Genomic DNA, 12,258 nt, shown 5'->3' with positions numbered 1-12,258 from the left:
GAATCTGGAGCAACACACAAACTGCTGGTGAACTCAGCGGGTCGGGCAGCATCCGTGGAGGGAGATGGACAGTCGACGTTTCGGGTCGACTTTGATTCCTGATGAAGGGTCTCGACCTGAAACATCGACTGTCCATCTCCCTCCACGGATGCTGCCCGACCCGCTGAGTTCACCAGCAGTCTGTGTGTTGATCTTTACTCTTTGCCTGTAGTTCTTTATGATCACAGTGTGAGGTAAATATGTTGCTTTAACATAAAGATTAAACGAATTTCCTTTTCGTTGTATACTGTTGGTAGAGATGGCAGAATTATGACCAGAGTGAGCTTTCCTTTTTGTTCTTTCTTGTAAAAATTGTGTATAATTTTTTTTTCTTGTGAATGCTGCTTATTCGATGCTCTGTGCCTGTGATGCTGCTGCAAGTAAGTTTTTCATTGCACCCGTGCACACATGGAACCATAGAACCATAGAAAACTACAGCACAGAAGACAGGCCATTTGACCCTTCTAGTCCGTGCCGAAACATTATTCTGCTAGTCCCATTTACCTGCCCCCAGCCCATACTCCTCCAGACCTCTCCCGTCCATGTATCTATCCAATTTACTCTTAAAAGTTAAGAGCGAGCCCACATTTACCACATCAGATGGCAGCCCGTTCCACACTCCCACCACTCTTTGAGTGAAGAAGTTCCCTCTAACGTTCCCCCTAAACCTTTCCCCTTTCACTCTAAAGCCATGTCCTCTCGTACTTATCTCTCCTAATGTAGGTGGAAAGAGCCTACTTGCATTAACTCTGTCTATACCCCTCATCATTTTGTAAACCTCTATCATATCTCCCCTCACTCTTCTCCGCTCCAGGGAATAAAGTCCTAACATGCTCAGTCTTTCCCTGTAACTCAACTCCTGAAGACCCGGCAACATTCTTGTAAATGTAAACATAACCTTGTGCATATGGCAGTAAACTTGACTTTGACTTTTATTCAGAGACTCCAATAACCTTGAATAGGTTGAAGGATATGGGCTATAAGGAGAGGTCGGACGAACTTAGGTTGTTTTCTCTGGAGTGTTGGAGACTGAGGGGAGACCTGATAGAAGTTGAAGTCAAGGCAAGTCAAGTTTATTGTCATGCGCTCAAGTGCAGTGAGGTACAGGTACAGTGAAAAACCGGCTTGCAGGAGCATCACAGGCACGTAGGTACAGAGAACATGCATTTAAGGTGAGAAGGGGTAGGTTCAGAACAGACGTGAGGGGTACATTTTTTACTGAGACAGTGGTGGATGCCTTGAATGCGTTGCCTGATAGGGCGGTGGAGGCAAATTCATTGGGGGCTTGGATGGGCACATGAATGAGAGGAAAATAGAGGGATATGGGCACTCTGTAGGTAGGAGGGATTAGCTACATCAGCACAACATTGTGGGCCGAAGGGCCTGTTCTGTGCTGTACTGTTCTATGTTCTAACACACAGAACATAAACTAGACATGAATTACACGAGCCAGTGAAGAGAGAGAGAAAAAGAGACGGTGCAAAATCAAGACTTTAGTGCAAAAGGCAAAGACAGCAAAGTTTATAAAGTTATGAGAGGCGGAGATAGGGTCGACAGTCAGAATCCTGTTCTCAGGGTAGAAATGTCAAGTACCAGAGGGCATGCATTTAAGGTGAGAAGGGGAAAGTTTAAGCCCCTGAGAAGTTTCAAAGCCTGTAATTAATTCTGCGTGCTGTTCTTGATATGACAAATCCCTGTCCATTTTCACAACACAAGTTCCCATGTGCATGTGCTACCTGCAGCTCCCTCCTCCCACCAGCAGAGGTGACTTATGGACAACCCTGTACGTACGAAGGAGCGTTTGGGACACTGTCGGGATGGATGGGGACGGATTTGCTGGCTGCTGAGGGGCTGCAGCCATCTTCTGCCGGGTAGGAAAGGGGCATTTAGTACAGGCACGGTCGTGTAGTGGTTAGCGTGATGCTATTACAGCGCCAGCGACCTGGGTTCAATTCCCGCCGCTGTCTCTAAGGAGTTTGTACGTTGTCCCCATGTCTGCGTGGGTTTCCTCCGGGTGCTCCGGTTTCCTCCCACATTCCAAAGACGTATGGGTTAGGAAGTTGTGGGCGTGCTACGTTGGCGCCGGAAGCGTGGCGACACTTGCGGGCTGCCCCCCAGAACACTCTACGCAAAAGATGCATTTCGCTGTGTGTTTCGATGTACGTGTGACTAATGAAGATTTTATCTGAGTTCTGCGTGCCTTCTCTCCCCACGCCCTCCCGTCGGCTGCTTGGAGCTGAGCAGAGCCGGGAGCGCCGCATAGACTCACTCACTGTGTCAGCGAGGCCGGCGGCTGCTCTTCCCGCCCCCACACGCTCTCCCGTCACAGACGTTTCTGGGATCCTCTCCCACGCACCATTTCCCTCCATTCCCAACTTCTGAACAGTTCTCAGGAACAGAATCCTCTCGGACTGGCATATACCAACTGTTCCTTTAGTTGCCTAAACTTTGCTAATTGTCTCTGCACAATGTTAAATCAAATTAAATTATATAATTTAAGAGGAGGTTCAGCAGGTTGACTCTGGAGCTGAGGGGGTTAGCCCATGAGGAGAGGTTGAGTCGCCTGGGACTATAGAACGTAGAACACTACAGCACAGTACAGACCCTTCAGCCCACAATGTTGTGCCGACATTTTATCCATCTAACCCTTCCCTCCCACATGGTCCCCCATTTCTCTATCATTCATGCAACTATCAAAGAGTCTCTTAAATGTCCCGAATGTATCTGCCCCCACAACCTCTGCCAGCAGTGCGTTCCACGCACCCACCGCTCTCTGTGTAAAAAACTTACCCCTGACATCCCCCTTATACCTTCCTCCAATCACCTTAAAATTATGCCCCCTCGTGTTAGCCATTGTCGCCCTGGGAAAAAGTCTCTGACTGTCCACTTGATCTATGCCTCATCATCTTGTATACTCGCTGGAATTCAGAAGAATAAGAGAGGATCTTATAGAAACAAAGTTATGAAAGGGATAGATCAGATAGAGGCAGGAAGGTTGCTTCCACTGGTAGGTGAGACTAGAACCAGGGGACGTAGCCTCAAGATTCAGGGGAGTACATTTAGGACGGAGATGAGGAGAAACTGCTTTTCCGAGAGACTAGTGTATCTGTGGAATTCTCTGCCCGGGGAAGCAGTAGAGGCTACCTCATTAAATATATTTAAGACACAGTTAGATAGACTTTTGCATAAGAGGGGAATTAAGGGTTATGGGGAAAAGATAAGAGATATCGTTATTAGTCACATGTACATCGAAACACACAGTGAAATGCATCTTTTGCATAGAGTGTTCAGGGGGCAGCCCACAAGTGTCGCCACTCTTCCAGCACCAACATAGCATGTCCACAACTTCCTAACCCGTACGTCTTTGGAATGTGGGAGGAAACCGGAGCACTTCGGAGGAAACCCACGCAGACACACGGGGAGAACATACAAACTCCTTACAGACAGCGGCCGGAATCGAACCCGGGTCGCTGGCGCTGTAATAGCGGCACGCTAACCGCTACACTACAGCGCCTGCAGGTAGGTGGAGCTGAGTCCACGGACGGGTCAGCCATGATCTTATTGAATGGCGGAGCAGGCTCGATGGGCCAGATGGCCTCCTCCTGCTCCTATTTCTTATGTCCTTATGTTAACTGAAACAGGTCAATTAGGCGGTGAAGAAGGCGTAGAGGATATTTGCCGGGGCATTGAATATTAGATATAATATTACGATCAAACTTTATAAAACACTGGTCAGGCCACAGCTGGAGGATTGCACGCAGTTCTGGTCACCACACTACAGGGAGGAGGTGACTGCACTGGAGAGGGTGCAGAGGAGATCCCCCAGGATGTTGCCTGGGGTGGATCGTCTCCATTATAAGGAGAGACTGGAGAGGCTGGGGTTGGTTTTCCTTGGAAACTGAGGGGAGACCTAACAGAGGTGTAGAACATTACGAGGAGCATGGATAAGGTAGATTGCAGGAAACTTTTCCCTGGAGAATAGATGTCTAAAACTAGATAGGTTTGGGAGTGGGTAGTGGATCTGAGGAAGGCTCCCCCCCCCCCCCCCTCAGAGGGGGGCTGGAATCTGGAACGCACTGCCTGAGGGGCTGGCGGGGGCAGAGACTCCCACCACATTTAAGAAGTATCTGGACGAGCACTTGAAATGGGGAGGTATAGGAGGTGTTGGACCACGTGCTGGGAAATGGGGTTGGTCCTTGATGGTCAGAATGGTCCCGATGGGCCGAAGCTCCTGTTTCGGTGCTGTGTGACTCCTTGAGAATACTTGTCTGAGATAAACACGGGCTCTCTTCCCCCCACCCCCAGCCTCTGATTCCACTTTATCTGAAGGCAAATCTTAAGTCACAAGACACTCGCTGTTATGTCATGGAGTCACGCTGTACAGAAACAGGTCATTCAGTCCATCTAGTCCATGCTGACCAAGATGCCCATCTAAGCCAGTCTCATTTGCCTGCATTTGGCCCATACCCCTCTACCATGTACCTGTCCAAGTGTCTTTTAAACGTTGTTAATGTACCTGCCCTCAACCACTTCCTCTGGCAGCTCGTTCCACATACAGGCCAACCTCTGGGTGAAAAAGTTGCCCCTCAGGTTCCTGTTAAATCTCCGCCCTCTCACCTTAAACCTGTGCCCTCTAGTTCTTGATTCCCCAACCCTGTGCACATTTACCCTTCTCTATGGCCCTCATGATTTTATACACCTATAAGATCACCCCTCAGTTTCCTACACTCCAGTGAATAAAGCCCAATGAATCAAGAAATAACTGTCACCAGGGATCCAGTTATCACAACCATGTTATTGTGATACAATTTTACTTTTGGTTCCAAGGAGCTATACCAGCTCGGAACCCCCACCTCCCCTTCTCCCCATCTTTCCTCTTCTAGCCCCTTCTGCCAAGAAGTTTTCTTCTTGGTATTGTTTTATTATTGTCACTTGTACAGTGAAAAACTTGTCTTGCATACCGATCGTACAGATCAATTCATTACACAGTGCAGTTACATTGAGTTAGTACAGAGTGCATTGAGGTAGTACAGGTAAAAACAATAACAGTACAGAGTAAAGTGTCACAGCTACAGAGAAAGTGCAGTGCAATAAGGTGCAAGGTCACTATAACTCTTTGTATCTGGCCCTGAACTCTTGTTCATGGCCTCTGACACCACTGTAGTCGTTCACCTCCTTGCTAAAGCTCTCTGACTAATCTCACTGCATTGTTCTTCCCTCACAGCTCCCGGGAATTTCTCCTTTTCCAATATTCCCACTTGATCCTTTTTGAAAGTTCCTGTTAAGTAGGCATCCACCGCCCTTTCAGGCAGTGCGCCGCGGATCACAGGCCACCGTGTGAAAAATAATTGGCGTCTTCCTTGATGATTTTGATCAGCTTAAACTTCTGATCCTCTGAACAGTTTTGACTCTCCTTCCCGGGGTGGAAATTCTGTAATTGTCATGAGCCAAATATGGTTTCAAACCTTTCAGACATGTAACATCTGCCCAACGTCTGGAGTAGCTGAATGGAAGTTTATAAGGTTACAAGAGGCATAGACAAAATAGGCAGCCGGTATCTTTCTCCCAGGGTCATGGTGTCCAGCACTAGAGGGCATGCATTTAAGGTGAGAGGGGGAAAGTTCAAAGGAGATGTGCGGGGCAAGTTATGTTACACAGAGAGTGGTGGGTGCCTGGAATGTGCTGCCAGGGGTGGGGGTGGAGGCAGATACAATAGAGCTGTTTAAGAGGCTCTTAGATGTGCAGGGAATGGAGGGATGTGGACCATGAGCAGGCAGAAGGGATTAGGTGTCGTTAGCTTAAATAGTTCGGCACATTGTGGGCCGGAGGGCCTGTTCCTGTGCTGTACTGGTCTGTGTTCTATGTTATATCTCAGTCCTCTCGTTCATGAATCTGCCTGGATTTTGGACACTTCTATTGAATTTCCTCTGCTCTAATCGGAACCTCAGCAATTCTACCTTACTAATGCCTCCATCCCTTTCGATAAATCCCAGAGAGAGACAGAATCAGAGAGAAACAGGCCCTTTGGCCCATCCGATCCATGCCAACCATCAACCAGCCATTCACACTGGTTCCATTTCATTGCCCCTACGTTCCTGTCAACTCACCCCAGATTCTACCCCTCACCCACACACGATTTACAGCTGCTGACTAACCCACGCGGTCACAGGGAGAAGGTGCAAACTCCACACACACGCACACACACACACACACACACACAGCACCGGAGGTCGGGATTGAACCCGGGACTTTGGAGCTGGGAGGGAGCGGCTCTACCCAGTCAGGAGGTTTGTGATTCAGGGAAACTTGGCTGTGTGGATTCAGAATTGGCTCGCCCATAGAAGACAGAGGGTGGCGGTAGATGGAGCGTATTCTGCCTGGAGGTCGGTGACCAGTGGTGTTCTGCAGGGATCTGTTCTGGGACCCCTGGTCTCTGTGATTTTTATAAATGACTTGGATGAGGGTGTGGAAGGGTGGATTAGTAAGTTTGCTGATGATACAAAGGCTGGCGGTGTTGTGGAGAGTGTAGAAGGTTGCTGTAGGTTACAACAGGACACTGATAGGATGCAGACCTGGGCTGAGAAGTGGCAGATGGAGTTCAACGCAGATAAGTGTGAAGTGATACACTTCGGGAGATTGAATTTGAAGGCAGAATACAAGGTTAATGGCAGGACTCTTAGCAGTGTGGAGGAACAGAGGGATCTTGGGGTCCACGTCCATAGATCCCTCAGGGTTGCTGCGCAGGTCGATAGGGTTTTTAAGAAGGCGTACGGAGTGTTGGCCTTCATTAGTTGGGGTATTGAGTTCAAGAGCCATGAGGTAATGTTGCAGCTCTAGAGAACTTTGGTTAGACCGTACTTGGAGTATTGTGTTCAGTTCTGGTCGCCTCATTATAGGATGTGGAAGCTTTAGAGAGGGTGCAGAGGAGATTTACCAGGACGTTGCCTGGATCGGACAGCATATCTTATGAGGATAGGTTGAGTGAGCTAGGGCTTTTCTCTTTGGAGAGGAGGAGGATGAGAGGTGACTTGATAGAGGTGTACAAGATGATAAGAGGCACAGATCGAGTGGACAGTCAGAGACTTTTTCCCAGGGCGACAATGGCTAACACGAGGGGTCATAACTTTAAAGTGATTGGAGGAAGGTATAAGGGGGATGTCAGGGGTAAGTTTTTCACACAGAGAGTGGTGGGTGTGTGGAACGCACTGCCGGCAGAGGTTGTGGGGGCAGATACATTCGGGACATTTAAGAGACTCTTAGATAGTCGCATGAATGATAGAGAAATGGGCGGCTATGTGGGAGGGAAGGGTTAGATAGATCTTAGAGCAGGATAAAATGTCGGCACAACATTGTGGGCCGAAGGGCCTGTACTGTGCTGTAGCGTTCTATGTTCTGTGTTCTATGTACCCGCTCCGCCACTCTGACGTCCCATTCCTCTGCTCCCTTTTCCCGGAACTTGGAACTGGACACATCGCTGGTGACTCCCTCTGCCCACCCCCTCGGCCCTCTCCCCACACACACCTACCTCAGGTCCTCCTCGATCCTCTGGACGTCAATCCCGTCCATGAAGCTCTGGATGAGCTCCTCGTCGATGTCCTGGGCGAGAGGTGCCCCCTGCTCCGTGCCCCCATCCTTTGGGATGGCAAAGTGCCCCAACAGGAGGCCGACGGTCAACGCGGCAGCTCCCACCAGTACACTAATGAGCCAAACCTTCATCCCCGGCTGTGGGTCGTACGGCAGGGAGGGGGCAGCAGCTGGCTCGCTGAGCTCACAGGAGAAGCGAGATTGTCCTGACTGGAGACAGATCTCGGGCTAATGTGTAACCTCCAGTTACACATTAGTGGCTGTAACTACCCATCATATAATCTGACTGAAAGATTATATAACAAGTGATATACAGCCATGCCTGAGACTTGGAGTCATGGAGTACTACAGCATAGAAGCAGGCTCTTCAGCCTATCTAGTCCCTGCCGACCAAGTTGCCTACCTGAGCCCGTCCCATTTGGCCCCTATCCCTCTGAACCTTTCCTATCAGAAGAAGGAACAGCTTCTTCCCCTCCGCCGTCGGACCCCTGAACGGTCCGTGAACCCTTGAACACTACCTCATTATTCCTCTTTTGCACTATTTATTTATTTTTGTAACTTATAGTTTTTTTTTTATGTCTTGCACTGTACTGCTGCCACAAAACAACACATTTCACAACGTGTCAGTGATAAGATAAGATATCTTTATCAGCCACATGTACATTGAAACCCACAGTGAAATGCACCTTTCTGCGTAGAGTGTTCTGGGGGCAGCCCGCAAGCGTCGCCACGCTTCCGGCGCCAACGTAGCATGCTCACAAATTCCCAACCGGCACGTCCCCGGAACGCGGGAGGAAACCGGAGCACCCGGAAGAAACCCACGCAGACACTGGGAGAAAGACATGACCGTCTACGCCCCTCCTGATTTTATAAACCTCTGTATGATCAGCCCTCTCCAGCAGATACTAACTTAATTCCATACAGAGATACCCCAGTCAGATTACATACAGCCACGCCTGAGACTTGGAGTCATGGAGCACTACAGCACAGAAACAGGCCCTTCAGCCCATCTAGTCCATGCCAACCTGATCGTCTGCCTAGTCCCATCTACCTGCACCCAGACCATATCCCTTCAAACCCCTCCCATCCGTGTACCTATCCAAACCTCTCTTAAATGTTACAATTGAACCCACATCCACCACTTCCGCTGGCAGCTCGTTCCACACTCGCACCGTCCTCTGTGAAGAGGTTTCCCCTCAGATTTCCCCTTAAATATTTCACCTTTCACCCTAAACCCATGACCTCTAGTTCTAGTCTCACCCAACCTGAGGGGAAAAAGCCTCCGTTCATGCATATGAACATAAAATGTAGAACACTACAGCACAGTACAGGCCCTTCGGCCCACGATGTTGTGCGGACATTTTATCCTGCTCTAACCCTTCCTTCCCACACATGAAGGGGATCAATTCCTGTCTCGGATATACTCAGCACCAGAGACTCCACAGCCCTTTTGGGTCAACAGTTCCAATATTCAGTGCCTTTTGGGTGGGGAGATCTCCTTTCACTTCTGTCCTGATTGGCCAACCCTTTACTCTGAGACTGTGGCCCTAGTTAGTATTGGTATTGGTTTATTATTGTCACTTGTACTGAGGTACAGTGAAAAACTTGTCTTGCATACCGATCGTACAGGTCAATTCATTACAGAGTGCAGTTACATTGAGTTAGTACAGAGTGCATTGATGTAGTACAGGTAAAAACAATAACAATACAGAGTAAAGTGTCACAGCTACAAAGAAAGTGCAGTGCAATAAGGTGCAGAACAAGATAGATCGGGAGGTCAGAGTCCATCTCATCGTATAAGGGAACTGTTCAATAGTCTTATCACAGTGGGGTAGAAGCTGTCCTTGAGCCTGGTGGTACGTGCCCACAGGCTCCTGTATCTTCTGCCTGATGGGAGAGGAGAGAAGAGAGAATGACCCGGGTGGGTGGGGTCTTTGATTATGCTGGCTGCTACACCAAGGAAGCGAGAGGTAAAGTCCAAGGAGGGGAGGCTGGTGTCCGTGATGTGCTGGGCTGAGTTCCAGACACGTCGCCAGGGGAAACGTCATCTTCACAGCTACCACAGGGGAGGAATGACGAACTTCTTTCAATCAGTTCACGGTGATGAAGCAGATCATCAAAGGACCACACCGTACGTTCCTAGTCGCCGCCACCTGCATCTTCTCCCTTCCCCTGAGCCTCAGCGTCACGACATCCTTCTCCCAGTTGCCTCTCTCCTTCACTTGACGTCCCACATACAAACAGGCCATTCAGCCCAACCAACCCATGCTGGCGTTCGTGCTGCACTCGCCCAATCCCGTTCATTGGCTCCGTCCTCCCTCTTTGCCCCGGGACTGGGACGATAGTGCGAGGTTCGTCCCGTTGGAGAGTTTTCCTCTTGAGGTCCAGTTCTACCAGGGCCCCTTCTGAGTTCCAGGTCGAATTTCTTGATGACTGGCTCTGTCACAGTCACTTCAGTAGGTGTGGCTAACTGTACCTATACTGAGAGCGCTGAATGGATGTACAGGGTGTGTGATAAAAGAGAGTTCCTGGTCCACAATCCCAGACACAGGATACAGGTTTAATGTCCACGCATGTCCATGGATAACCGAGGCTCTGGGAACATACAATCTGTCAGGAAAGAGTGAACAGAAAGTGAGGGAGATCTTTCTGACCCCCTGCGGTTTCTCTCGATCTATAGAACTATGATATCCCTGATACCGTTGTAAAATAGGCTCCTTATCTCCGTGTTCTGTCCTCAGGTAATTTTGGAATTGCTAATCGCCACAAATTAAAAGCTCCCTGGGAAAGAACGTTGCAGGATTAGTTTGTTCACACAAACCTTTTCACGCAAAAGCTTGGGGTTCAACGACAGAGGGAGGTGGGGATGCTTTGACAGGCTGTCCCCAGGTTACAGACACCCTTATGGACACCCCTCTATATGAACGAGCTCCCATTGATTCAAAAGTCTGAGGTACAGACACAGCTTGAGCCTCCAGCACAAGCACCAGTCACCTTTAGAGCGCCACGTCGCATAGCAGTGTTTGTGATTCTTTACAAACTCTGTATGGTGCTGGATAATTCTTACAGTATTTTGCCATTACCTCGACCTCCTCAAAGCAAAGAAGATACATGTGATGGGATCCTGTGTCTGGGACTGTGGACCAGGAACTCTCTTTTATCACACACCCTGTACAGCCATCCAGCACTCTCAGTATAGGTACAGTTCGCCACACCTACTGAAGTGACATAGGACAGAGCCAGTCATCAAGAAATTCGACCTGGAACTCAGAAGGTGCCCTGGTAGGCACCTAAGAAAAGGAAAACCATCAAAATTAAGATAAGATTTCTTCATTAGTCACACGCACATCGAAACACACAGTGAAACGCATCTTTTGCGTAGAGTGTTCTGGGGGGCAGCCCGCAAGTGTCGCCGCGCTTCCGGCGCCAACATAGCATTGCCCACAACTTCCTAACCCGTACGCCTTTGGAATGTGGGAGGAAACCGGAGCACCCGGAGGAAACCCACGCAGACACGGGGAGAATGTGCAAGCTCCTCACAGACAGCGGCCGGGTTTGAACCTGGGTCGCTGGTGCTGTAATAGCCTTACGCCGACCGCTACGCCTGTCTTGCACACCGCTCAATTATGCAGATCAATTCATTACAGCAGTGCATTGAGGTAGTACAGGGTAAAACAATAATAGAGTGCAGAATAAAGTGTTATAGTTACAGAGAAAGTGCAGTGAAGGTAGACAGTAAGGTGCAAGGTCACAATGAGGTAGATTGTGAGGTCAAGAGTCCATCTTATAGTTAAGTGATCTGAAAAGAGAGAAACGCCATAGAAAGTTGACAAAGTGTTGGGTTTTGGTCAAACCAGTTGCATCTACCTCAGTACTGTGGAGTATGGGTGATGCCTGGTCGAGACCCCTTATCTTGACCCGAAGCATCAACTGTCCATTTCCCTCCACAGATGCTGCCCGACCCGCTGAGCTCCTCCAGCATCTTGTTTCTTCATTGGCACCTATCACCCACACCCCCTCCCTATAAACAGACTAGGGGGTACACCACTGTCAAGCAAAGGAACACCACCAGGATTTACATGAATAGACAGCAACACACCAAGCTGTCAAGCTGCAACATGTAGCAACGAAGACACAAAACGCTGGAGGGACTCAGCGGGTCGGGCAGCATCTGTGGAGGGAGATGAGCAGTCGACGTTTCAGCCCTCCTTAAGGACTGGAAGAGGGCAGAAGCCAGACTAAGAAGGTCGGGGGAGAGGGAGGAGCACAGGCTGGCAGGTGATAGGTGAGTCCAGGTGAGAGGGACAAGGTAGGTAGGTAAGACATCTGAGGCTGGAATGGTGAGGACCACAGCAGTCGACCATCTACAATAACAAGCTGGACAAGGGAGCCATACAAAGACCGGCGGGAAGGCGATTTGCGCGGAAGACACGGAGTCTGCAAGGAGTATGGTTGGACAAGACGGCAAAAAAAAGATGCCATCCGGGTAATGAGAAGTCATTCACTTGCGGTGAATATTATTCAGATGGCTCACACACCCGTCGTCACATCTTTCATAGATTCGGTCATACAGCACGGAAACAGGCCCTTCGGCCCAACTCGTCCATGCCGACCATGGTATCTTCCTGAGCTCGT

The 12,258-nt window shown here is 49.3% G+C and overlaps 1 protein-coding gene across 1 annotated transcript in view; it reads right to left on the bottom strand.

Annotated features, from left to right (window-relative positions):
* naaladl1 (N-acetylated alpha-linked acidic dipeptidase like 1) overlaps positions 1 to 8,027 on the bottom strand; it is a 52,413-nt gene extending 44,386 nt beyond the window's left edge. Inside the window, exon 1 of the mRNA XM_052045181.1 lies at positions 7,565 to 8,027. Within this exon, the coding sequence (XP_051901141.1) occupies positions 7,565 to 7,755 (191 nt within the window). The 5' untranslated portion in view covers positions 7,756 to 8,027. The remainder of the gene's footprint in view (positions 1 to 7,564) is intronic.
* Positions 8,028 to 12,258: the final 4,231 nt, after the last annotated feature.

This window comes from Pristis pectinata, chromosome 38, assembly GCF_009764475.1.
Source record: "Pristis pectinata isolate sPriPec2 chromosome 38, sPriPec2.1.pri, whole genome shotgun sequence".
NCBI lineage: Eukaryota > Metazoa > Chordata > Chondrichthyes > Rhinopristiformes > Pristidae > Pristis > Pristis pectinata.
Note: the sequence above shows the minus strand (reverse complement) of the source record. Positions and strands in the feature narration are given on the sequence as shown.